General features: G+C 37.9%; 1 protein-coding gene and 1 long non-coding RNA gene across 5 annotated transcripts in view; one reads left to right on the top strand and one right to left on the bottom strand.

The window, feature by feature from the left end:
• Nucleotides 1-27096, top strand: part of LOC145717659 (uncharacterized) — a 43004-nt gene that overhangs the window by 11762 nt on the left and 4146 nt on the right. For both annotated transcript variants that reach the window (XR_014141029.1, XR_014141028.1), the window contains exon 2: nt 7422-7580. This is a non-coding gene — a long non-coding RNA (uncharacterized LOC145717659). The remainder of the gene's footprint in view (nt 1-7421; nt 7581-27096) is intronic.
• ZFP82 (ZFP82 zinc finger protein) overlaps nt 11626-27096 on the bottom strand; it is a 56268-nt gene continuing 40797 nt past the window's right edge. For 2 of the 3 annotated variants that reach the window (XM_081807542.1, XM_081807541.1), the window contains exons 2-5: nt 22463-22548; nt 21008-21134; nt 19636-19728; nt 11626-13789 (exon numbers count right to left, since the gene is read on the bottom strand). In XM_081807542.1, the coding sequence (XP_081663668.1) occupies nt 12432-13789; nt 19636-19728; nt 21008-21134; nt 22463-22471 (1587 nt within the window). In that variant the 5' untranslated portion in view covers nt 22472-22548 and the 3' untranslated portion in view covers nt 11626-12431. The remainder of the gene's footprint in view (nt 13790-19635; nt 19729-21007; nt 21135-22462; nt 22549-27096) is intronic. The other variant, XM_081807544.1, reaches the window with a different exon arrangement.

The following is a 27096-nucleotide window of genomic DNA, read 5'->3' as shown; positions in this document are numbered from 1 at the left end:
CGCCTGGGTGGCTCAGTTGGTTAAGCGACTGCCTTCGGCTCAGGTCATGATCCTGGAGTCCCGGGATCGAGTCCCGCATCGGGCTCCCTGCTCGGCAGGGAGTCTGCTTCTCCCTCTGACCCTCCTCCCTCTCATGCTCTCTGTCTCTCATTCTCTCTCTCTCAAATAAATAAATAAAATCTTTAAAAAAAAAAAATCTCCCATATAGAAGAATTCTAGATAATTTGTAGATTACCCCCTCTGCAGGTAGTTGGAGCATTACTTCCTACACATTAAGTGTGGGCTGTACATAGTGACTTTCTTCCATAGAGTAAAGTACAGGAAGGGGAAAAAGTAAATTTACAGTGGAGAAAGCTGGCAAACACTTCCTCAGCTAGGTGTTTAAGGCTAACATCATCAGTGATAAGTTATGTTGATAGCATACCTTTGATATGATGTTTTGAGAATGGTAGTTGTGATCTTTCTCCCAAAAAATCCAAACCCCCAGTCTAACTAGGAGGAAAACATTAAACAATCCCAACTTTAGTGACATTCTATAAAATGTCAGTACTTCTCAAAACTGTCATGGACATCAAAAACAAGGACACTCAGAGAAACTGTCACAATCTTGAGGAGCATAAGGAGACAGGATGACTAAATGTATGTATTCTGGATGGGATTCTGGAACAGAAGAAGGACATTAGGTAAAAACTAAAGAAAATTGACTGGAGTATGGGGCTTTAGTTAATCATGTATCAATATTGATTCATTAGTTGTGATAATGTACCATAGTAATGTAAGATGTTAAGAAAAGGGGAAACTGGGTGCTCATTATTTGGAAACTGAACTATTTTTGTAACTCTTCTGTAAATCTAAAACCATTCTAAAAGAAAAAGATTGTTTAAAACAAAGTCTGAGGCTATAAAAGAATTAATTTAATCATTTTAATTTTAAATCTTTAATTGTAATTTAATTGTAAATCTTACTTTTAATTAAAAACAAGTGAAAACTTAGATTTATTATAATGACACCAGAGTATTTCAAGGATCCCAATAGCAGAAAGTGGCCAGACCTCAGGAATTTGGAACAAAGCCTTTAAAACTCAATTAAGCCTCTAAATCTCCCACCATACCTCAGTTCCCCACTCCCTGAAATATTAAAAAAGAAAACATATGCATAAAACCAGATTAATCTCCAAAAGAGCAGACTGGGCTTTTTTTTATTCTAAAAGCTTAGTCCGATTTTATGCATTCTTTTTCCTTCCTGAGAAAATGGAGACAGTGGCAGAGACGATAGAAAAATCAAGCTGGGGCGCCTGGGTGGTTCAGTCAGTTAAGCATCTATCTGCCTTTGGCTCAGGTCGTGATCCTAGAGTCCTGGGATTGAGCCACCCTGAGTTGGGCTCTCTGCTCAGCAGGGAGTCTGCTTCTCCCTCTGCCTTTCCTGCTACTTGTGCTCTCTTGTGCTCTCCCTCTCTCAAATAAATAAATAAATAAATAAATAAATAAATAAAATCTTCTAAAAAAATCAAGCTCAGAGTTGCTCCTAGAACTCTATTCAAAAGAAAAGAAATGGAAAACACGAGAGAAAATGACATGTAAAAGGCAGCTCCAGAAATTCTAATGTCTGATAGAAATTCTAGAAGGAGAAACCAATAATAATGAAGAAGAGGGAATTTGAAGCAAAAAAAAAAAGACAAGGAGAGAAATTTTCTTGAAGGTGAAAAAAAGACACATTTTCAAATAAGACTTGTAAAAAGCTAAACTTTAGCTCTATTTGCCAGGCTAGTTTTAAGAATGTTATATATATTGGGGTGCCTAGGTGGCTCAGTCATGAAGCATCTGCCTTCTGCTCAGGTCATGGTTCCAGGGTCCTGGGATTGAGCCCCGCATCGGGCACCCTGCTCCGCGGGAGGCCTGCTTCTCCCTCTCCCACTCCCCCTGCTTGTGTCCCCTCTCTCGCTCTGTCTCTGTCAAATAAATAAATAAATAAATGAATAAAATCTTAAAAAAAAAAAGAATGTTATATGTATTAATTATTCCTCATGACAGCCCCATTTGTGTGTGCTGTTTTGATTCTCATGTGACAGACACAGAGGCAGAGAGAGGTGAAGTAGCTTGCACAACATCATAGAGTAAGTAAAGGAGGAGGCAGAATGCAAACACATTCTCTTTGTTAGTAAAACTTTTTATTTTGAAATAATTTCACCCTTACGGAAAGTTGCAAGAATGCCACAAAGAATTCCCACCCTTCATGTAGATTCTGCAATTGCTAACATTTACTACATTTGTTCTATGATTTTTTTTTTTTTCTGAACAGTTGTCATTCGGAAAAGTCAGTTGCATACATAGGCTCCTTTACCCCTAAATGTTTCAATATATACGTTCTCTTTTGTAATCGCAGGACAATGATCAAAATTGGAAAATTAGACTGATATAATACTTTTGTTCTATCTATAAACCTTATTCATATTTCACAATTGTTCCAATAAAGCTTTTATAGAAATTTTTTTTTCTGGTCCAGGGTCATCCATTACATTTAATTGTCCTGTCTCTTTAGTCTCCTTTCATCTGAAACAATTCCTCAAACTTTGTCTTTCTTGATCTTGACTTTCTTGAACAGAAAAGGCCAGTTGTTCTGTACAATATTGCTGACTTTGCATTTTTCTGTGATTTCCTTATGATTAGATTCTGATTATGCCATCTGGCAGGAATAGAACAGGAGTTGCTCTGTTCTTCTTAGTGCATTATAACCTGTCAAAAAGGAGACAGCAGGGCGCCTGGGTGGCTCAGTTGGTTGGGCGACTGCCTTCGGCTCAGGTCATGATCCTGGAGTCCCTGGATCGAGTCCCGCATCGGGCTCCCTGCTCAGCAGGGAGTCTGCTTCTCCCTCTGACCCTCCTCCCTCTCATGCTCTCTGTCTCTCATTCTCTCTCTCGCAAATAAATAAAAAATTAAAAAAAAAAAAAAAAGGAGACAGCAGACCAAAAATGGAGTCATTTGTGCTAAAACCCATGTCAGCAAACGAAGACTTAATGCCTAATCTAACTGCAGTTTCAACTCCCAGGAATTGCTGATCTGTATCACTGTGTAAATCAGTCCTACTAGCTAGCTAATTATTTGTTTGTTTGTTTTTTTTCCTGCTTTTGGCTTGAGGGAGTATGGTCAAATTGTCTTTCAAATGTTGCTTAGGTTAGGGGCACCTAGCTGGCTCAGTCAGTACCGTGTGTGACTATTGAATTTGGGGTCACAATTTTGAAATTGTGTAGACCTATGTTGGGTGTAGAGCTTACTTTAAAAAAAGTTGCTTGGTTTTTTCCCTTGTAGTGTGGGGAAATACCTTTTCCTGCTTATATTCCAACTTAGGGTCTTTATTTGTCTAAATAGCTAAAATATTAACATGGTCCCCAAAGTAAAAAATATTCAGAAAGGTATATTGGAGAAGTGTCACTTCCCCATCCCTTCATGGACTAAAATTTCCTATATTTTTGGGTCTATTTATAGACTTTCTGTTCTATTCCACTGGTCTGTTCATGCATGAGTACCACATCATTTTGATTATAGGGACTTTTTAGTATTTTTAAATATCTGGTAGGACTAGGACCCCTTTGTAGCTTTTCTTTTTCAGTGTTAACCTGGCTATTCTTGCATAAAACCTGTACTGCTCCCACTATATATACTTCAGATGAAAAGACCTACTGAATTGTCCCCCTGTGGTAATTCTCCTTCCCAGTATCTTTTCATGACCCTTATCAGAATCTGAACTTTTCTTAATTAGGGACACACTGATTGTCTGTTTCCCAGATTTTCCTGGAGATTGGGGATCTTGTCTTCAATATTCACTAACATATTGTCAAAGGCTAGAGCATTCCATGGCACACTGTAGGGATGCATTAAACACAAGCACTTTGTACACATTTTTTTCATTAGCTATTCTGGTGGGTGCATGCTCATCACATTCTGGTTTTAATTTTTGCATTTTCTTAATAATGAACTTGAACAAATTTGGTTATCTTTTTTGGCCATTTGGATATCATTTTTTTGAAGTGTTTGAGTTTCTTTCCCATTTCCTATTTGGTTGTCTGTCATTTATTGATCTGTAGGGGTTCTTTATATATTCTGGTTGACTCTTTGGTCAAATATACATATATTTATTTAATATATATAATATATATTATAATATATCTAATATATTAATTTACATTTTTGTTTATATACATATGTTATATATATTTTATATTAACATATGTTGTATTATATTTATATATAATATAAAATATAGTCTCTCTGTGGCTTCTTTTCACTTTCTTAATGGTGTCTTTTGATGAAAATAGATTCTTAAATTTAATACAGTAAAATTTAGGGGCGCCTGGGTGGCTCAGTTTGTTAAGCGTCCGAATCTTGATTTCGGCTCAGGTCATGATCTCAGAGTTGTGAGATCAAGCCCTGCATTGGACTCCACGCTGGGTGTGGAGCCTGCTTAAGATTCTCTCATTCCCTCTCCCCACCCCCACTCATGTGTGCATGTGTTCTCTCTCCCTCTCTAAAAAAATAAAAATAAAAAAACAGTAGAGTAAAATTTACAATTTTTCTCCGAATGGTTAGTTCCTTTTTTGTTCTGTTTAAGAAATCTTTGCTATCTGGGGCGTCTGGGTGGCTCAGTCATTAAGCGTCTGCCTTCGGCTCAGGTCATGATCCCAGGGTCTTGGGATTGAGCCCCACATTGGGCTCCCTGCTCAGCAGGAAGCCTCCTTCTTCTTCTCCCACTCCCCCTGCTTGTGTTCCCTCTCTTGCTGTCTCTCTGTCTCTCTGTCAAAATAAATAAAATCTTAAAAAGTAAAAAATAACTCTCAAAAAAAAAAAAAGAAACCTTTGCTATCTCAAGCCTAGAAGGATATTCTATGTTTTCTTCTAAAGCCTTTGCTTTACCTTTTATAAGTAGATCACTAATGCATCTGGAATTTATATGTGTGTAGTGTGAGGTAAGAGCCAAGATTAATTTTTTATCAATATGGATATACAACTGACCCAGTGCTATTTATTGAAAAGACTGCTATGTTGTAACCATATTGCAGAGGAACTTTTGTCATAAATCAAATGACCACGTATATGTAAGTCTATTTCAGGGCTGTTTATTTTGTTCCATTGGTCTACTTGTTCATTCTTGTACTAATACCATAATGCCTTAATGACCAAAGTACTATTTATCACACTAACAAATTGAAGGAGAAAAACATTATATCGATGTGAAGTAGCATCTGATAATATTCAGCAGGCATTTCTAATAAAAAAGTTAGTTAGGGACTAAAGGAAACAATTGAGCCACAACAAAGTCTATTTACCTCAAACCTAGAACAAACATTACACTAAGTGGTTTCCATTAAATAGGTGAAAACAACTAGATGCCTGCTATCACCACTAATCCTAAATCTTATTCTGGAGATTCTTTCTATGAGATGATTAATAAAATAATCACTATAAATACTCAGAAAAAAACAGTTATATCCATATACAGCTGACATAACTGAGTGCCTAGAAAACCAAGGGTCTAGTAAAAAACTAAAAAGATTATTAGATAATAATGAAAGGTATGATTGCCTCCATTAAAAATTTTTTTTTATTTTAATATGACAGTATCACCATAAATACAGCTGTAAGCCACAATCTGGGGAAGCTAAGTCCATCATTTATAATACTCGGTAAAGGATTATTATCTAGAATTCCACAATTCTCATATGAAAGTTTTTAATAAAAAGGAACATGGGCAAAGACATGAACTGTTAAATTATAGTGTTTAGCAATAAACAGATGTGCAAAGATGCTCAACTCACTATAAAGCACATACCGGAAGTGGGAATATAAGGAAATAATACTTTATTGGTTGAAGGGGTTGGAAATTGGTGCCACAATGATGTTCTCCACTTCTACAACAATTATCTAATGAGGTTGAAAATGAATATAATCTGTGACTGAGCAATCCCACTTTTTGATAAATACCTCAGAGAAACTCTTGTTTATGGATAGCAAGGAACACAGATATGCAATATTTTGCAGCAAGAAATTGTATATAGTCTAATAAAGAATTAAGTGCTGGGGGTTTCTATTCTATTGAAATGCACCATTTTATTATTTATTTATTTATTAAGATTTTACTTATTTGACACAGAGGAGAGAGCAAGCACAAGCAGGGGGAGTGGCAGGCAGATGGAGAGGGAGAAGCAGGCTTCCCGCTGAGCAAAGAACCCGATGTGGGGCTCAATTCCAGGGTCCTGGGTTCATGACCTGAGCCAAAGGCAGCCGCTTAACCAACTGAGCCACTCAGGCGCCCTGAAAAGCATCATTTTAAATTAAAGAAAAAGCAAGCAGCTGACTGGATAACATAATTTATTTATTTTTTAAGATTTTATTTATTTTTTGACAGAGAGAGAGAGAGACAGCGAGAGAGGGAACACAAACAGGGGCAGTGGGAGAGGGAGAAGCAGGCTTCCCGCCGAGCAGTGAGCCTGGCGCGGGGCTCGATCCCAGGACACTGGGATCATGACCTGAGCCAAAGGCAGACACTTAAAGACTGAGTCACTCAGGCGCCCCTGGATAACATAATTTAAATTGCTTTCCTTGCCATACAGATAACCATACACCTGTCATAATGCTGACATTTCCATCCTTAAGGCCACTCCTTCTGGTTATGGCAATATCTTCCAAAGTAGAATCACATCTGCAGTAGGTTCTATACAGTAGAGTTCTCTACAGTAAAGTACAGAAGAGCACAGGGAGTTCTATAAAGTCTGAGATACAGTGGGTTAGATAAAATGAAACATTTTTTTGATAGTCTCTTGTTAGGCACTTGATGTGAATTTTCCCTGCCAGAAATATAGTATACAGAGCTCCCATGCTTGTTTGACCACAAAATTATTTTCTTCCATTTTCATTAAAGTATTAGTGTTTTGGGGCACCTGCCTGGTTCAGTTGGTAGAGCATGTGACTCTTGATCTCAGGGTTGTGAGTTTGAGCCCTACAGTGGTTGTGGAGATTGCGTAAAAAAAAAAATCTTAAAGTACTAATGTCTTGTGGAACATAACTTCCAGAAATTTTGAGTTAATGTACTGTCTCCAGAAGACCTCTGTTCACATGAAAATGATACCAGGCAGGAGAAACATACTGATTAGTGAAAATTAATTTTATTATACTACTTACTTTTTGTGTGTTACATTTTTATATAAACATTGTACTGTTTACAAATTTAAAATTTGAAATCATGAATGGGTCTATTATTCTAGATGAATGATTATTCAATGACACCTGCGCAATCTGAGCAAAATGGATTTGGAAGTATAAGTCTTAATGTATGACTAAAGTGACATTACAGAGGTTTGTAATAATATTCATTTTTATTTTGTGGAAGGTAATAATTTTTTTTAAAGATTTTATTTATTTATTTGACAGAGAGAGTACAAGCAGGGGGAGCAGCAGGCAGAGGAAGAGGGAAAAGCAGGCTCCTGCTGAACAAAGAGCCCGATATGGGACTCGATCCCAGGACCCTGGGATCATGACCAGAGCCGAAAGCAATGACTTAACCGACTGAGCCACCCAGGCTCCCCGAAGGTAATAATTTTTTGTTGAATGCCAACTTCTCATATCTGTTGTTGTTCACTCCTTTTTTAAAGCTGATGAAGCTAAGATAAATGAGAATAAGAAAAAAAACCTAAAACATACTGAGGTGAATAACTTTTGAGGTGAATAATCAATAATTATTGAGGTGAATTTTTTCCAACATGGTTACATTGCTCAAGCTAAAATCTGATACCTAATTAAATCACAACAAATCAGGTCCCTGGATATTCCTGGTATATTGTTGTATGTTTTATAATTGTTTTAGTAGACTGTTGAGTTCAATTTATTGAACTTTATTTGGAATGTTTGTGTGTATTTTAAGTGATACTGGTCCAGATTTTGCTTTCTAAAGGCTATCCTCATTTACTTTTATTATTGGGATGTTTACCTTATAGAATGATCTAGCAAAATTTTGTTAGAGGTGGTACGCCTGAGTGGCTCAGTCGGTTAAGCATCTGCCTTCAGTTCAGGTTATGATCCTGGGGTCCTTGAGTGGAGCCCCCCATCAGGCTCCCTGCTCAGTGGGGGTCTGCTTCTCCCTCTCCCTCTGCCCTTCACCCACGTTTGTGTTCTCTCTCAAATAAATAAAATCTTTTAAAAAAATTTTGTTAGAGGCTATCTATTCTTTAAAACTTTTTAGTGCCTGCAAAACTATAAAAAATCATAACCACAATATTGTCCTTTGCTTATAGATCTGTTCAGGTTTTGTATAGTATCTTCAACTTTGATGATTTAGGTTTCTCTAGATAATTCATTCTCTGTATTTTTATACATATTGAAATATATGTATATAGTAATACATATAACTTTAAAATTTTTAATTCTCTTTGATATGTGGCTATTTCACCTTTCTCACATAAAAAGCTGTGTGTCTTTTTTTCCTTCATAACTGCCAATTCTATACTAACGGCCTTTTCAAAGAACATCCTTGGATAAACTCTGTTTTATTAACTATTTCATTAATTTCTACTTTTATTGTATGAATTGCTTCCTGGTATTTAGCTTAGTTTTTCAAAAAATTTACTAAAAAAATTATTTTCTGGCTCAAGCTAATGTGGTTTTTTCCCCCCAATTTTTAAAATCAACTGCCTGTTATACAACAGGCACTGTAAGTGTGAGGACAGAGTGATAAACAAGACAAACAGTAATTCCTCAATCAAGTTTTCTGAATGCATTAAGGTCATTTCTCTTTTAAGATTTTATTTCAGAGAGAACAAGCAAATGCAAGCATGAGCGGGGGTGGGGGGAGCAGAGGGGGAAGCAGACACCCTGCTGAGCAGGGAGCCTGATTTGAGGCTCTATCCCAGGACCCTGAGCCCAAGGCAGATGCTTAACTGACTGAGCCTCCCAGGCACCCTGGTTATTAATTTCCTAACGGGTAGACCTTTGGTGATTTCCCACAAATTTTAACTTGTAGGCATCCCATTATCATTTATCACTAAGTGGTCTAAAATTTCAGATTTGATTTCTACTTAAGCTTTATTGTGGAAATTTTCAAACACATGCAAAGGTAGTAAGAATAGCACAGTGAACTCTGTGTACCCATTATCCAGCTTCAACACTTATCCAGCAACATTTGCCAATCTTGTTTCATCTGTTCCTCCATCCCACCTTTTTTTCCTGAAGTATTTTATTTTATTTTTTTAAAGATTTTATTTATTTGACAGAGAGAGAGCGAGAGCAGGAACACAAGCAGGGGGAGTGGGAGAGGGAGAAGCAGGCTTCCTGCTGAGCAGGGAGCCCGATGCGGGACTCAATCCCAGGACCCTGGGATCATGACCTGAGCTGAAGGCAGACGCCCAATGACTGAGCCACCCAGGCGCCCCTTTTCTTAAGTATTTTAAAGCAAATCATAGACATGATGTAATTTCACCCTTGAATACTTCAGTATGGATCTCTAATGTATAAGGACTTACACCCACATCTGCACCCCCAAATCCATGCCATCATCATGCCTAAAAATGAACAATTGCTTAATATAATGTAATATCTATTCTATGTTTTCATGACAACCTAAAAATTTTTTTCATTTGTCTAAATTAGGATTGTATTGACTATATTTTCTTATTTCTGTAAGCTTATGCTCTGGCATTTGGGGACTTGATCCTGGAGAGACTACCCTTCCCAGGGGTAGCAAATTCCTAGACAACAAACAATTTTTTTTTTTTAAGGGATGGGAGGTGGGGATAGGGGGATGGGGGATAGAGGGAGAGGGAGAGAATCTTAAGCAGGCTCCATGCCCAGTGCAGAGCCAGACAAGGGGCTCAATCTCACAACCCTGAGATCATGACCTGAGCCGAAATCAAGAGCCAGATGCTTAACTGACTGATCCACCCAGGTGCCCCAAACAACTCTTCTGAGATCATGCCTTTGATTTACAAACCAACCAATCCAAATTCCCCAGGTGCTTCCTTTATCAAACTCTCACAAACCAAGCCAATATTCCTCCTGCCCAAATCACCCCAGGGCCAGGTAACCAGACAACTAGGGACCATCTCTGTAACTCAGCCTGCCAAAATTGTTAAAACTATCCAACCCCAGACTTTCTCAGTGTACTTACCAATGTCACCCATTCCTGGGGAAAACTTCAGTAAAGGTTCTGTGCCACACTCTGCCCTCTCCCACTTTCTGCCTCCCAACAGAACTGGGTATTTCCCCATGTGGCTCTGCAGGCATGCTGCGCCTCCTGTTTTTAGAAATCTTTGAGTATAAACTTCTTCCTTCATGATAGTCATTTCCATGTCTGCATATCCTACCGTATTTGATTAGAGTAAATCCTGGGTACATTTTAACACAAGGATCCCAAAATACTCCATACCCTGCATTTAATTGATAGGTCTCTTAAGTCTTTTAATTTGCAACATTGTTTTTATTTTGTCTTAACATATATTAGTTAAAAGACCATTTATTCTGTGAAATTTTGTACATTCTGTGTTTGGTTGTTTGCTTCCTTGTGTCATTAATTTGTTCCTTTATTCCCCAAGTTTCCTATAACCTGGTAATTAGATTTAGAGACTAAGTTATACATCTGGGTCAACATTTGGGGCAAGAACACTTAACAAATGATGCTACATTTAGCCATTGCATAACATCAAGATGCACACGGTCTGGCTGATGTAATTGAGATGTTAATGTAGATTAGTGGGTTCTGTCATTCTGCTCCATTAAAAGCTTACTATTAATCTTTTTCACCTAATGATCTTTGCATCCATCAATATCACCACCAAGATCCATTATTTTGTAGAAAGTGATTTTTCAAATTGTCATTCCTTTGACCTTTATTAGCTAGATTTCTCTAATAATAAAGAGCTGTTCTTCAACTTTTGGTTGTCTTAAATATAGGTAATAAAGGAAAGACAAAATAAATGCTCCACTTTCCCCCTTTATTTATCAATAAGTGCCCTGATATACTTCATACCTGACCAGTGCATTTGGTCAGGGAAAAAAGGAAGCTATCAAAGGCTGTAGTGGTCATGACAAAAGGATATAGGAACCAATTTGAGGGGATTCCCACTGGCCAAAAATAGGACAGTCTGATCATAAAAAGGCTACAATGTATTTTTAAAAATCAACACAAGAGTTGTAATACAAGTGATTTTTAATTTCCAAATAATTTCTTTTTACATTACTCTTTGTTGATTTTAAATTAAATTTAGACTGGGGCCAGAGAATGGAGATTATAGAATATCTGCTTTTTTTTTTTAAAGATTTTATTTATTCATAAGAGACAGAGAGAGAGGCAGAGGGAGAAGCAGGCTCCCCATGGAACAGGGAGCCCAATGCGGGACTCCATCACAGGTCCCTGGGATCACGACCTGAGCCGAAGACAGACACTTAGCCGACTGAGCCACCCAGGTGCCCCAGAATATCTGCTTTTTTATGAACAAATTGAGAAAGAATTTCTATTTTAAAGAGTAAGTTATCTGAGGTTCAATAAGGGTGAGTGTTAGTGGAAGGCATTTCTTTATTTGTTGTACCCATAGTCTTTCATATGACTTTTCAAAGGAGTAATATTAATGATAATAATAAAACAAAATTTAGTGGCTTAAAACAATCATTTTATTATATCTCATGATCTTATGGGTTAGGAATTTGGGCAGGGGCTCAGTTGGTAGATTCATCTATTTTATATGGCATCAACTGAAGTCAGTCTGGCATTCAGCTGCTGGCTGGTCTGGAGGATCCAACATTATTTTACTCAAATATCTGGTACTTGGTAGGCATGTGTGGAAGACTGGGCTAAGAAGGGTGCTCTTCCTTTCTATGTGGTCTTAGGGCTTCTCCATGTGGTCTCTTCAGCAGAGCAGCCAGACTTTTTAACAGAATTCAGGGCCTAAGCTTAAGAGAGCATTCCAAGAAATAAAGTAAAATCTGCCAGTAAAGCCTGGGTCCAGAAACTGGCACAGCAGTACTTCTACTAGTCAAAGCAGTCACAGTCTGCCCAGCCTCAAGGGGAAGGGATGTAGATTCCAGCTCTTGACGGTGGGAGAGAAATGTCAAAGAATTTACAGCAATCTTTATTCTGCCACAGTATTATATTACCATTTTACAAGTGAAAAAATTATAGCACAGAGCAGTTAAGCATCTTATCAACATAATACAAGTGGGAAAGTGACTGGACAGAGATGATGTGTCTCCCACATTTGTTACATTGATAGGATTAATTTTTAGAATAAATGTGAAGTTTATCAGGTTTAAGTGATGGTGGAATACATTAAGTTAACATATTCTTTTAATGATATAAAACCTCTCATGCCAAGTCAGTTCCCTGTATGAAGGAAGCAAAAGGGATTAATTACTACAGTCATAGAGTGTTCTACAAGACAGGATTGAAAAACTATCTTATATTTTTACATTATGAATTTTCAGATGATGGGTAAGGTGTGAATGTTGTCTAAAGGCCTTCTTACATTCTTTACATTCATAGGGTTTCTCACCAGAATGAATCCTCAGATGTTGAATAAGGGATGAATTAAGCCTAAAAGCCTTCCTACATTCCTTACATTCAAAAGGTTTTTCACCAGTATGAATACTCTGATGTAGAGTAAGCTTTTGGCGCAATCTAAAGGCCTTCCCACATTCCTTACATTTATAGGGTTTCTCACCAACATGAATACTCTGATGTTGTGTAAGTTGTGAGAGTAATCTAAAAGCCTTCCCGCATTCCTTGCAGTCATAGGGTTTAACACCAATATGGATACTTTGGTGTGAAATAAGTTGTGAGTAACGACTAAAGGCCTTCCAACATTCCTTACATTCATAAGGCTTCTCACCAGTGTGAATTCTGTGATGAAGAATAAGATGATAACCACGACTAAAGGTCTTTCCACATTCCTTACATTCATAGGGTTTCTCACCAGTATGAATTCTCTGGTGGAGTGTTAGTTGTTGTCTCACTCTAAAGGCCTTCCCACATTCCTTACATTCATAGGGTTTCTCACCAGTATGAAGTTTGTGATGTACTCTAAGGCCAGAGCCACACAAAAAGGCCTTCCCACATTCTTTACATTCGTAGAGTTTGTCAGCAATATTAAGCTTCTGATGTCGAGTAAGGTGTGCATACTGTCTAAAGGCCTTTCCACATTCTGTACATACATAGGGTTTCTCACCAGTATGAATCCTCTGATGGAGAGTAAGTTGTCCACGCACTCTGAAGGCCTTCCCACATTCTTTACATTCATAGGGCTTCTCACCAATATGAATTTTCTGATGTACTCTGAGGTCTGGGCCACATATGAAAGATTCTCCACATTCCTTACATTCATAGAGCTTTTCACCAGAATGAAGTCTCTGATGTCGAGTAAGATGTGCAGTCTGTCTAAAGGCCATTCCGCATTCCTTGCATTCATAGGGTTTTTCACCAGTATGAATTCTATGATGGAAAGTAAGCTGTTGGCGTACTCTAAAGGTTTTCCCACATTCTTTACATTCATAGGGTTTCTCCACAAAATGAAGTCTCTGGTGTGGAGTTAGAGATGTGCGTTTTTGGTAAGAGGGCACTTTTTGAGATGCAGTTTTCATTTGACTGAAATATCCCTCCTGTCCTTCAAATTTTCTTTTGGACTCCCAATCACTTTTTAAAATTAGGCCCTTAAGGCCATGGTTTTTAATTCTTTCCATTATCTTCCACTGGGGTGAGTTTATTTCATGAATGTCATTTTCCGAAGAGAACTTCTTGGTCTCATACCTGGTCTCTAAATCTAAAAAAAAGTAAGAGAGCAAACACACGGTTTCCTTTTTTTAAAAGAAGTAAAATTTCTACAGTAGAAATAAAAGACAACTAAAGTAATACTCAGTGAAATTCTAAATATCAGTTATACAGTTTGAAAAAAAAAAGCATAAGGTAACACCAGGAAAAATGAAAGTTCATGTAAGAAAGTGAGACTGGTGATTAGTAAACATTTTAAGGCAGTGGGTCTCAAATTGAGATGTAGAGTAGAATCACAGAGAACTTGTTCTAAATATTGATGTTTATTTTTTAAAGATGTATTTGAGAGAGCACACACGTGCACATATGTGTGCGTGCACACCCCCACACACACACCTACACCCGCCCCCCCATACACACATGCTCGAGCAGGGGGAGAGGGAGAGAGAGAATCCCAAGCAGACTCCCCTCTGAGCACAGAGCTTGACCCGGGGCTCGATCTCATGACCCTGAGAACATGACCTTAGTTGAACCAAGAGTTGGATGTTCAACCAACTGAGCCACCCAGGTGCCCCTAAATACTGAGGTTTAGATACCACCCAAACCACCTGGATCAGATTCTACAGTCCTGGCCAGTCCCGTATTTAATATTCTTCACACAATTCTGATGGAGATGAAAGGTTAAGAATTCATACTTAACTTTTTTCAATAATTTCTCTTTATTCTTAGACTAAAATAAAACTTGCTATGGTTAAAAGGCCTCTGCTTACCTGTAACACATCATCTCAGTCTGCTCTATCTCCCAAAATCTTCGGCCTGGGTTCTTTGCACTGCTGGCTACTTCTCATCCTGAGGTTTTTTGTTTTTTTTTTTTAAGATTTTATTTATTTATTTGACAGAGAGCACAACCAGGGGAAGCGGCAGGCAGAGGGAGAGGGAGAAGCAGGCTCCCTGCTGAGCAACGAGCCCGATATGGGGCTTGATCCCAGGACCCTGGGATCCTGACCTGAGCCAAAGGCAGATGCTTAACCAACTGAGCCACCCAGGCGCCCCTCATCCTGAGGTCTTAGGTTAAAAGTCACTTCCTTTAAGACTGACTGCTGTCAGTATCTAAACCTATGTTCTTATATATGTATTGCATAGCAACATATGTCTGTGTTGAAATTATATATTTATAAATGTTTCCACTTGTTGCTCTCCTTTCCTTACCCCTAGACTTCTTTAATGGCAGAAACAATCTCTACTTTACTCTCCATTAAATAATACATTCAGGGGCACCTGGATGGCTCAGTTGGTTAAGCACCTGCCTTTGGACTAGGTCACGGTCTCAGGGTCCTGGGATCGAGCTCCATGTCAGACTCCCTGCTCAGTGAGGAGTCTGCTTCTCCTTCTCCCTCTGCCCCTCCCCCCGGTCATGCTCACTCTCTCTCAAATAAATAAATAAAATCTTTTTAAAAAAAATAAATAATACATGCATAGCACAAGATGAGTTTCACTCATTGAATTCCCATGGTTCTATACTCATTCTTTTTTTTTTAAGGTTATATACTTATTCTGAATATACTTCTGTCTTTAATCTCTCACATATTACAACAATGATTAAATATTCCCTTTATTCATCCAAGCTAGTCCAGCTAAATATATAAATGGAAAATGGTGGTTATATACTCTTATATATCCCTTTCATTGCTTAAACCCCTTATCTATCTTCATATAGCTGTGAGCTACTTTTTCTTTTGTCTCCACATCACAATAAAAGTACTGAGGAGTTCTATTCATTAATCTCTCTTGAATTCTATTACTCATCCATTTTATAATGCTCATCTGGTTTTGTTCCCTCATCTCTTTGCTCAGGTCTCCTTTCCATTCCTTTAGAGGCAAGGCTGTTCCTGTATTTCCTAGAAATGTGTGCCAGTGATTTTCCATACAGGAAAACATGTTTATACTTTACTGAAGTTCTTATGAAATCCTTAGCAAAAAAGAAAAGGAAAAAAAAGATGCGATATGAAGGAACTCACTAATAGGGACAAAGGGTCTTGCAGTCACTTGAGTGTGAAGAATCTGCTAACAAAGGTCATGTTGGATTTAGAGAGAAGATGGTAAACCAGTAGGAGAAATAGCCAGAGAAACATTTAAGTGCTGAATGAGTTACGTATGAGAGAGAAAAAGGAGGATGTTTTCAATTATTATATGGTCTGTATAAAAAGGTTGAAATAATATAGACATTTTCTTTTTTTTTTTTGAGATTTTATTTATTTATTAGAGAGAGAGCGAGCATGAGAGGGGGGAGGGTCAGAGGGAGAAGCAGACTCCCTGCTAAGCAGGGAGCCTGATGCGGGATTCGATCCTGGAGTCCAGGATCATGACCTTGGCAGTCGCTTAACCAACTGAGCCATCCAGGCGCCCTAGACATTTTCTACTAAAGCTGGAAATAATAAAATTTTAAAAAGCCAAAGCTAAATCCACTTGAAATTTTAGAAGTCTATATTAAATAACTTTTAGATCAATAGGGAAATAAATTCCAAAACAGTATTTTTGTTTTTTAGAAAACAATGGTAATAATAATTTTAAAATCCACACTAAATTAGTATCTACAAAATATAAGCATAGTGCTTAGAAGAAAATTTAAAAACTTAAACACTTACAGTGATAAACATGAGAGAAAAATCAATTAAAAATCAAAGAAATCAGAAAAAGAATAAAGTAAACTGAAGCAAAGCAGAAGAAATTAATTGATATAAACACAGAATTAGAAAACAGAAAAGAAGAACTAATACATAAAACAAAAACTTTCTTTTAAAAAACAAATCAGCAAAACAGATAAAGCATTAATTAATACAAGGAAAATAGCAAGAAAGCACACAAATAAGAAGTGACAAAGTGAAAATAACCATGAATACAGAGGATAGCTGAAAAAAAGATTACTGTGCCCATAAATTTTAAAACATAGCTAAAATGAGTAATTTTCTAGGAAAATATATTTACCAAAACTGGCCACAGAAGAGATACAATGCATAAACATTAATTTCCAAAGAGCAAATAGAGAATGTGGTCAGACTTACCATCTCCTTCTCCTAAAAAAGAAGTTTTAAAGAACAGGCCATCCAAATTCTATTTAGACTGAGAACTAAGAAAAAGGAGGACTTCCGAACTATTTTCATAAAGTAATATTGTACTAAATAAAGGTCACTAATAAAAACTACATACCAATTTTCTGAAAACTGATATAAAAATTCTAAGCATCTAATAAAACACCACATTGACCCAGTATTCTTTATTCAAAGAATTTTAGAGTGATCCAATATGGGGAAATCTATGAAAATAAATCAACCTTTTTTTAAAGATTTATTTCTTTTATTTCTTTTTAAGATTTTATTTATTTATTTATTTATTTGAGAATGAGAGAGCACAAGCAGGGGAAGAGCAGCAGGGAGCCCAGATGCGGGGCTCGATCCCAGGACCCCAAGACCACAACCCAAGCCGAAGGCAGACGCTTAACTGATTGAGCGTGCCCCTATTTATTTTAGAGAGAGACAGAGCTGGGAGAGGGGCTGAGGGAGAAAAGCAGACTCTCCGCTGAACAGGGAGTGCAATGCGATGCCGGTCTTGATCTCAAGACCCTGAGACCATGACCTCAGCCTTCTTTTTATTCCTCAAACATGCAAAGCTAACTTCCTCCTTAGGCCTTTTCTATTGGCTCAGAAGGCTCTTGCCCTAGAGAGCTTGAGCTCTTCATGGCTTGAGCCTTCATAGCTCTCCTCAAAAAAGTCTTCCCTCATTTGTCTACTTTTCTATATGCATGTTATATACTTCACTAAGTTACTTAAAGGAAGAAAGAAACAAAGGAAGAAAAGAAAATGAAAGGAAAAAATGATCTTGTTTAAGATGTCTAACTTTGAGTCAACAGTTGTCATTTTGGCTAAATATTTCCTGATTAAACTGATATCATCTTATTCATCTGGAACCTCTGCATGTCATTGTTTTTTTCAGCATTAATAGTGGTAAATGTCATTTAATTATCTAAATGTGAAAAAGAAAATAAGTTAGGATTGGTATAAAAAGCGTGTCTTTCCTTCCTGTGGTAGACAGTGACTAAGAAGATATAACATTATAGACAGTGTGGGCACTGAAATGGCCTTGTTACAAAACAAGAACTCTTAGCCTAAAATGGGTCTCCTCAGTCAGACCTGAATGTACAGAGAGCAAAATACAACATGACAACATATGTCTCTATATAAAGAATTTTGAAGAATTTTTTTTAAGTAGGCTTCATGCCCAGCATGGAGCCCAACGTGGGGCTTGAACTCACCACCCTGAGATCAAGACCTGAGCTGAGATCAAGAGTCAGACGCTTAACCGACTAAGATACCCAGGTGCCCCTAGGATCTTTTTTTAAGAAGACATTCAAAGAGAAATGAAAACAGCACAGAGGCAGAAGCTAAACCAAGAGATCATTCTCCCCATACTCTATTAAACTCATGTTTCTTCCTGATATGAAGGTATATATATATACACACATAGGTATACACACACACACACGCAGAAAAAAAGCAAAGAATGATATTCTGTGATCTAAGGATCTATCTTCTAGAGTAATTCATATGAAACTTTGATTGCTGATAAAACATTTATTATTACAATGTCAAGCATATTTTTCTTTATAGTCTTTTATTTCCCCAAAAAAGGTTTTTCAGACCATATCTAAAATAGCCTTTTAGCCCACACCATTTTCTCTTCCCTTACTCTTTTTATTTTACTTCATAGTACTCTATTAGCTGAAATTATATTTTCTATTTATTTACAGTTACTATGTGTCTCTTATTACAAGGTAAATTCCATGAGGACAGAAACTTTATTGGTTTTGTTTACCACTATATATATATATTTTTAAGATTTTATTTATTTATGTGACACAGAGAGACACAGCGAGAGAGGGAACACAAGCAGGGGGAGTGGGAGAGGAAGAAGCAGGCTTCCCGCCGGGTAGGGAGCCCAATGCGGGGCTCGATCCCAGGACCCTGGGATCATGACCTGAGCCGAAGGCAGACGCTTAACGACTGAGCCACCCAGTCACCCTGTTTACCACTATATTGATAGTGTCTAGCACTGTGCCCAGCCTAGAGGTAGGTAGATAAGTCAGTCAGTCAGTCAGTCTACTTATCTACTATTTATAAATGCAAAAGAAAGCAGCTGAGTCAAAAAATATAGAGAGAGTGGTTGTCAGTAGGGAACAAAGAGAGCACCTCTCCACCCATGCCCCCTTCAAAGGGGAGGAAAATTTGAAACAACAACAACAACAAAAGAGTGGTAAATGGGATAAAGAAATAGTTCTATTAGTATCCCTATTAGTATCTATTAGTATCCCTAACTAAGATAGCATCTTAATTTGCTCCTCAGGTCTTAGACCTTTTCTCTTCAGGCCTTGGACCTTTATATTTAAAAATTTTTTAAGATCTTATTTTTAAGGGCACCTGGGTAGCTCAGTCAGTTAAGTGTCTGCCTTTGGCTCAGGTCATGATCCCGGAGTCCTGGGATCGATCCCCGCCCCCCTCCCCCCTAGGGCTCCCTGCTCAGCGGGGAGTCTGTTTCTCTCTCTGCCCCTCACCCCACTTGTGCTCTCTCTCTCTTACTCTCTCTCTCAAATAAATAGATAAAATCTTTAAAAAAAAAAAAGTTTTTATCTTTAAATAATCTCTATATCCAATGTGGGGCTTGAATTTACAAACATAACCAAGATCAAGATTAGCACGCTCCACTGGCTGAGCCAACCAGGTGCCCCAGGCCTTCGACCTTTAAAGAGGACTCTGTAAACAACATCAGTAGAGTGTGCCTCTTCCCTAACTAATTGGGTGGTTTCCTCTGTGATGGCTTCCCCCTGCTCAAATGGCTCTCACTCACCTGGATATCGCCTCCTTCCTTTCCTCACAACTTTCCAGGGCTCTTTTCCTTGCTCCAATAAGGAAATCACGTCTGGCTTAGAAATGAAGCATCCTGATTAGAAGGAGGTGATATGGAAATAGAAAATAAATTCAAAATTACTTCGATTCAGTTTTGGTTAAATTTTTAATTAACTATAAGTCAAATGGGAATTGATAAAGCCTTTAGAACAAAGAAGCGCAAGATGGTTAAAAAATATTCACATTAAGGTTACATAATAAATAGATTTATATTCATACAAGTAATCCTTCTTGAGAGGCAATAGTGGTTAAGAGCACAGATTGCCTGAGTTTAAATCCTGTCTCTGCCACATCTCAATTGTAAGATGAGTAATAGCACCTATCATACACAATTGTTGTGACAGTTATATTAACATATATCCATATCTAAACATTGCCTAGAATATGTACTCAGCACTATATATACAGTTGACCCTTGAACTATGCGAGATTGAACTGCACGGATCCACATATATGTGGATTTTTTTGATACAGTATAGTACTGTAAAAGTATTTTCTTGACATTTTTTCTTCTCTAGCTTACTTTATTGTAAGAATACAGTATAATACATATAACATATAAAATATGTTAATCAACTGTTTATATTATCAGTAAAACTTCTGATCAACAGTAAGCTATTAGTAGTTAAGTTTTTGGGGAGTCAAAAGTTACATGCAACTTTTTGACTGTGTAGAGGGTTGGTGTCCCTAACCCCTATGTTGTTCAAGTGTTGAATGTATTTTATTAGCTATTTATTGTCGTTGTTTTGCCGAGAGGAAAACAAAAAGCTTCTGGAGGCATTTATTATTTCTTAGGATATTCACACAATGTTAAGTGCAAAGTTCTTGGATTTTTAACTTTCAATCATAAAAGTAGGTAAAAGTAAGTTTATTAACAAAAGGAATGAGTTCTCTTGAATTGTAAATAAATCCTGTCGATCCAACTTATCACTGCAGATATTATATGTTCTTTTGATAGATTAAAAACTGAGATACAGGGTCTGGCCATTTTCCTTACATGTATAACAACAAATAAAACACCTATAGCAATTCTGAGTTCATACACCAAGTGAAACCTGATTTCTATGACACAAGTAAGGCCAATTCAAATCCAGCCCTTTTTCATCATTAAGGAAGGCCTGAAGGCCACTTAAGGATGAGGAAGATGAATATGCTTAACTGAGGTATTCACTTCCAAACAAAGAAAGCTCAAACCATTCACTGGGAAAAGGGAGCAGAAATTTAGTTTCTTGAAAGATATTCCTAAAATTTCCAGAGAAAAAAGCAGATATTACAGTGAACAGGTCTAAATTACTAGAGGCAGAGAACCTTACCCAGTGAGACCAAGTTGCTGTAATTCTCCAACATTACATCTCTGTACAAGTCCCTCTGTTCCAAGTCCAGGTATTCCCACTCCTCCTGAGAGAAGACTATGGACACATCATTGAACATCACTGACCCCTGCAATGACAAACGATATAACATTTGAGGTTAAAGAAAATTTGTTTTTAAGATGGAAGAGATACTGGAGGACATGGACCATATGGCAAACCAAAAGGCTTAGGTAAAGGCTTAGGCTAGAAGCCTTTAACATAGTGAGTTAGGAGATGAGTGTGCCTGAAGCAGCATGCCTATGTGCTCTTGAAGAATGCTGCTGCTACAGGTGCAGTCACTTGAATACTCTGGTGTATCTTGATCATCCCAACATGTCTGGGAAAGAAAAAAATCAGTTTTCCAATTAAATAAAATATTTTAGATAAGCCTCTGCCTGTTGTATGTCTCCCTCATAAATTCTCAAGAAATGTGAGTTCTTCCACCCTTTCCCCTTAAAGAACAGATTTTTTTAAAGTTTCCTTACAATATTTGTTAGAAAAGGATCTGAATATAGTTAAAGAATTTCTTCCAAGTTCATCATTGAATCAGATAATATTGTAAGCATTTTTCCATTTACGACAGATTCTTTAGTGAACTTTAAAAAAATTGTATAATAGTCTATGTGAGGGATATATGAGACTTAATCATTCTTCCATTTTGGTCTATACAAAATATTTAAGGTACTCCTGAGTTCTGAAGGTCCACAACTACTTATGTATCTGCACAATCTTCCTACTTGTTATCATTTTCCGTCTTTCACTGTATGCATTCCTTGTTCCTGACTTAGAGGATATGGACGTAGATTCTGGATACCTGGTGATCCAGATTCACAAAGTTATCATTCTAGACCAGCATATCCTGTTCAACTACAAATGGAACCCTATTCCTAGTGTACAACTCTCAGGGATTCCCAGAAAAGATCCTTGATCTCTCTGCATGCAAGACCCAACAATATCTCTGCCCAGTCCTAAAAGTCTCACAAAACATGAGATTTCACCATATATTGAGGCTGAGGTCAACCAACAGCAAATCTTATCTTACATACTTGGAAAACTCAAATCCAGAAACACCCAGTTTCCCCATGAGTAGTCAAACGGGCCCATCCTCTTTCATCAACTCACAAGAGATGGTCAGACATCTCCCTCAAGTGATTTCATTTCTGCCCCACTACAGCCCTTAGCAGAAGACCGAGCACATATAGGAGATGCTGAATGATTTTTTTCAATGAATACATGAATAATGACTGGGGAAAAGAGGATTCATAGGATAGGTGTGCTAAACAGCTTCATCCCTCACTGAATTTGGAGGACTGGGAGAAGATTCCTAGGCTCTGATAGGAAGTTTCAGGATAAAAAAATGTTCATAGGACATTAACATGAAAGTATTTTCAGAAGGAGAAAGAAACAGTAACTTACATGGGCCATGGTTTAGAAATTCAAGAACTGGTCAGTCCTCCTTGGGGTTTAGTTTTCTGGAGAAGCAGAGTTCACAGAGGGCAGAGCTGGGGGAGGAAAAGGAGGCCATAAGATCAGATAGGCCTCAGAACTCCCAAAATGGCTGGAGTCCATTTGTTCTTTCCCCTCCCTTGACTTCCCAACACACACACACACACACACACACACACGGAAATATGAGGGAGTCTGGACAAATCACATCCCTCCTCAGAAATTCCAGGGCTAGGGGTGCGTGGCTGGCTTAGTCAGTAGAGCGTGCAACTCTTGATCTTTGGGTTTTAAGTTTGAGCCCCACATTGCATGCACAGATTACTTAAAAAAGTAGAAAGATTACTTAGAAAAAAAAATTAAAAAGGAATTCCAGGGCTGATAAAGGGCCACATCATCTAAACAAGAATATCTTTCAAAGCCTCTGCTTGGATTCATCAGATACAAAGAGAGAAATTCATTAGAACCAACCCTGGCAGTCATTAACCACTGTCAAACTGATGCACTGGCACCCCGCTGACCTGCCAGCCTGCAACCAGGACAGTAACTTCCAGAATCTTCTGGGCTCATTACTCTTTTCTTTTCTTTTTTTAAAAGATTTTATTTATTTGAGAGAGAATGAGAGAGAGCACATGAGAGGGGGGAGGGTCAGAGGGAGAAGCAGGCTCCCCGCCGAGCAGGGAGCCCGATGCGGGACTCGATCCCGGGACTCCAGGATCATGACCTGAGCCGAAGGCAGTCACTTAACCAACTGAGCCACCCAGGCACCCTCATTACTCTTTTCAATCAGAATCAACCGCACTGCTTTCCTGCATGACTTATTTGCCATTCTCTTTCTTACAACCTAGGCTGAAAAGGTGTGGATACATTCTCTCAACAGGTAGACAACACATATCTATTTATCAAAGACTTTCATATGATGGATATTTTATATACATTAAGTGGATCCTCAGGATTGCTACGTAGTATATAATTACCTATGCGGTGGACCAGAATATTCACAAAGTAAAACCACTTGCAGAAATTCAGTTAAGTAGCAAAGCTAAATTTGGAATCCTTATTTTTCTAACCAAAGTCAGCTCTCAATCAACTCTCTTGTCTCTGAAACCCAGAATCTCTTGTTCCATGAGCATGCATAACTCATTAAAAAAGCAGAAATAACACGTGAAACCCCCAAAGACATCTTTTTTTCAAGATTTTATTTAATTATTTGTCAGAGAGAGAAAGAGAGAGAGCACAAGCAGGAGGAGCAGCAGGCAGAGGAAGAAGCAGGCTTCCCGCTGAGCAAGGAGCCCGATGCGGGACTCGATCCTAGAACTCCGGGATCTTGACCTGAGCTGAAGGCAGATGCTTAACTCACTGAGCCCCCAGGCGTTCCCCCGCAAAGACATTAAATACTCTTTAAGAGTATTGATGCCCATATTAGCAAGTTTGTAAGGAAATGAATATTCTAACCTGCAGATTGTGTAAATTTAAAAGTATGTACAGACAGCATTTAAACCATGCACATCTTCTGACTCAGAAATTCTACTGTGGGGATTAATTCTACTCCGTATATGTGCACAAGATATAAGAATGTGCTGACAGACATTAATCAAAATGGAAAAAAGCTGGAAGGAACCTAAATATCCTGCAGTAGGAAACAGATCAAATAAATTATAAAGCACCCACAGAGTGAACTTGTCACTTAAAAAAGGATAATACAGATCTTTAATTGGAAAGATGGAAATATGTTTACTACATATTGCTGAATGAAGAATGTAGGTAATAACAGTTGTGAGTACTGTGATCCTGTTATAGCAGGGCAAAAAGACTTATATATGTGTGTGTATATATGTGTATATATTTATATTTATGTTCGTATGTACATAGTAATCACTAAATACTAAGCTTTTAAAAATACATAAGGACTGGGGCGCCTGGGTGGCTCAGTTGTTAAGCGTCTGCCTTCGGCTCAGGTCATGATCCCAGGGTCCTGGGATTGAGCCCCTCATTGGACTCCCTGCTCGGTGGGTAGCCTGCTTCTCCCTCTCCCACTCCCCCTGCTTGTGTTCCCTCTCTCGCTGTGTCTCTCTCTGTCAAATAAATAAATAAAAAATCTAAAAAAAGAAAAATACATAAGGATATACAAAATATTCAAGATGTGTAGCCTTCAGAAAAATAAAATGAACATGAATACATTTGTAAAGTATACATACATATCAACATAAAGAGGCACTAAGAGACATCAACAGAAAAAAATCTGTAAAAATTGTTCATTTACCCATTGTGATCTTAATTTTCTTCTTTTTGCTTATATTTACTTAATAATTTTATATGGCAATATATACTCTTGAAATATATTTTTAAAATTTTGTAAGTAGGAAGCTTTTCTTCAAATAGGTGAAAGAGACTCACTTCTAAAGCAGTCATCTCTTGAAGGAAAAAAACTGCTATGTTCTTTTCTCCTAGCTCCCAATATCTGATCCAACTCTATGATTTGTAAGTTTGTTCATGTATGTTGGAGTTTTGCCCAGAAAAGAATGGTTAAACATCCCCAACTAATGCCTTGTTTCACTGCTGCTGTCTCTCTTAACTTCTTGACTCATACATTTATCTTGCTTCTGAACCAGTCATTTTAGCCATGATGCCCTCCAAAGAGCTGCTGAATCTTCTTGTCCTGTTGGTCTCATTTTGCATCAACATCATGAGAATAAAAACTATTAAGGCCTAAGACTTACTACATAAAATCCATTTACCTACACAGAAATCCTCTGGATTTGGTTATTTTTTGGCACAACCTGACAATGCTTGCTGTAATCAGATGATGTCTCTTCACAGGAACTTCCAAGCTGTGCTATCTGACTTCTTCAAATATTACACTTAGTCTTATTCCTCTAGAGGTTTATCTACCTTGATAGATAATAAGCAACTTAAGAATCACAACCATGTCATTTTAGTCACTCTATATTCCCCAAGTACTAGCATAGAATCAGGCATATTATGAGTACTTTATAAAATGTCTGATAATTCAACCTAGAAGTTCCATTTCTAGGAATTTATCCTTAGAAAATTTTTATAAAAGTACACAAAGAGATATCTGCAAGGAAGTTCATCAAAGAATATTCTGTAACCAAAAGTCAGAGTACCTTAACAGTAAGACAACCGGCTAAATAAACTAGGTTCCACAATATGATAGCATATTACACAATTATTGACAATGATGGTACTAGTTCATATTAATTCATGAAGGAAAATATCCATGATAAATTGCCAAGTACAACAGGCAGACTAAAAAGAATATCCACAATGTTGGGAGGTGACTGACTCTCATATATAAAGAACACAGGCTTTGCTGTCTTGATCCAGGATATGAAACTAAGGTTTGACAGTTATCAACTAGGAGACATCAGACATGTTAGTTTTCAGTGCCACTGTTGCCTCATAGATAAACTGGAGAATAACAGTATCTACTTTATAAAGTTGTTATTAAAGTTAAGTAACATAATACACATAAAGCACTTAAAATACCTCATTATAAGCAATGAATAAAATGAAAACATGACATGCCCCATATTCCATGTATTAAAAAAAGTATCTTTAATAAAAAAAACTTTAATTCTTTGATAAATGATCTTTAATAATTTTTTTTTTTAAGATTTTATTTATTTATTTGACAGAGAGAGAACACAAGCAGGGGGAATGGGAGAGGGAGAAGCAGGCTTCCTGCGGGTCAAGGAGCCAGATGCGGGGCTGGATCCCATGACCCTGGGACCATGACCTGAGCCGAAGGCAGACGCTTAACGACTGAGCCACCCAGGCGCCCCTTTAATAATTTTTTAATACTAGGATGCCCTTTCTCTTTCTCTTACAGTAAACTTTTTTTTTTTTTTTAAAGATTTTATTTATTTCTTTGACAGAGGGAGAGAGAGAGGACAAGTAGGCAAACAGGCAGGCAGTGGGAGAGGGAGAAGCAGGCTCCGCGCAGCACAGAGCCCAATGTGGGGCTTGATCCCAGGAAGCTGGGATCATGACCTGAGCCGAAGGCAGACGCTCAACTGACTGAGCCACCCAGGCGCCCCTACAGTAAACTTTTTTTTAAAAAAGATTTTATTTACTTATTTTAGAAAGAGAGAGCGAGAGGAGGGAGAGGAGCAGCGGGGAGGGAAAGAGTAAAGAATCTCAAGCGGACTCTGTGCTGAGCATGAGGTCGGTGTGGGGCTCGATCTCACGCCACTGAGATGATGACCTGAGCCAAAACCACGAATCAGAGCTTAACCAACTGAGCCACCCAGGCGCCCCTCTTTTAGTAAACTTTTTTTGAGATTTTCAGGACTGCTCTTTATTACATCACTAAATTTTAAAGATTTTTTTTTCTTTATTTGACAGAGAGAGACATAGCGAGAGAGGGAACACAAGTAGGGGGAGTAGGAGAGGGAGAAGCAGGCTTCCCCGCGGTGCAGGGAGCCCGATGTGGGGCTCGATCCCAGGACCCCGGGATCACGACCTGAGCCGAAGGCAGACGCTTAATGACTGAGCCACCCAGGTGCCCCAACATCACTAAATTTTAGAACTAAGTTTGAGAATGTAATTCTTCTTAATTAATAATATTAGCAAAAAAGATTCAT

Source organism: Leptonychotes weddellii, chromosome 16 (genome assembly GCF_054177405.1).
Source record: "Leptonychotes weddellii isolate Sample4059 chromosome 16, ASM5417740v2, whole genome shotgun sequence".
Classification (NCBI taxonomy): Eukaryota; Metazoa; Chordata; class Mammalia; order Carnivora; family Phocidae; genus Leptonychotes; species Leptonychotes weddellii.
This window is presented reverse-complemented; position numbering and strand designations above follow the sequence as displayed.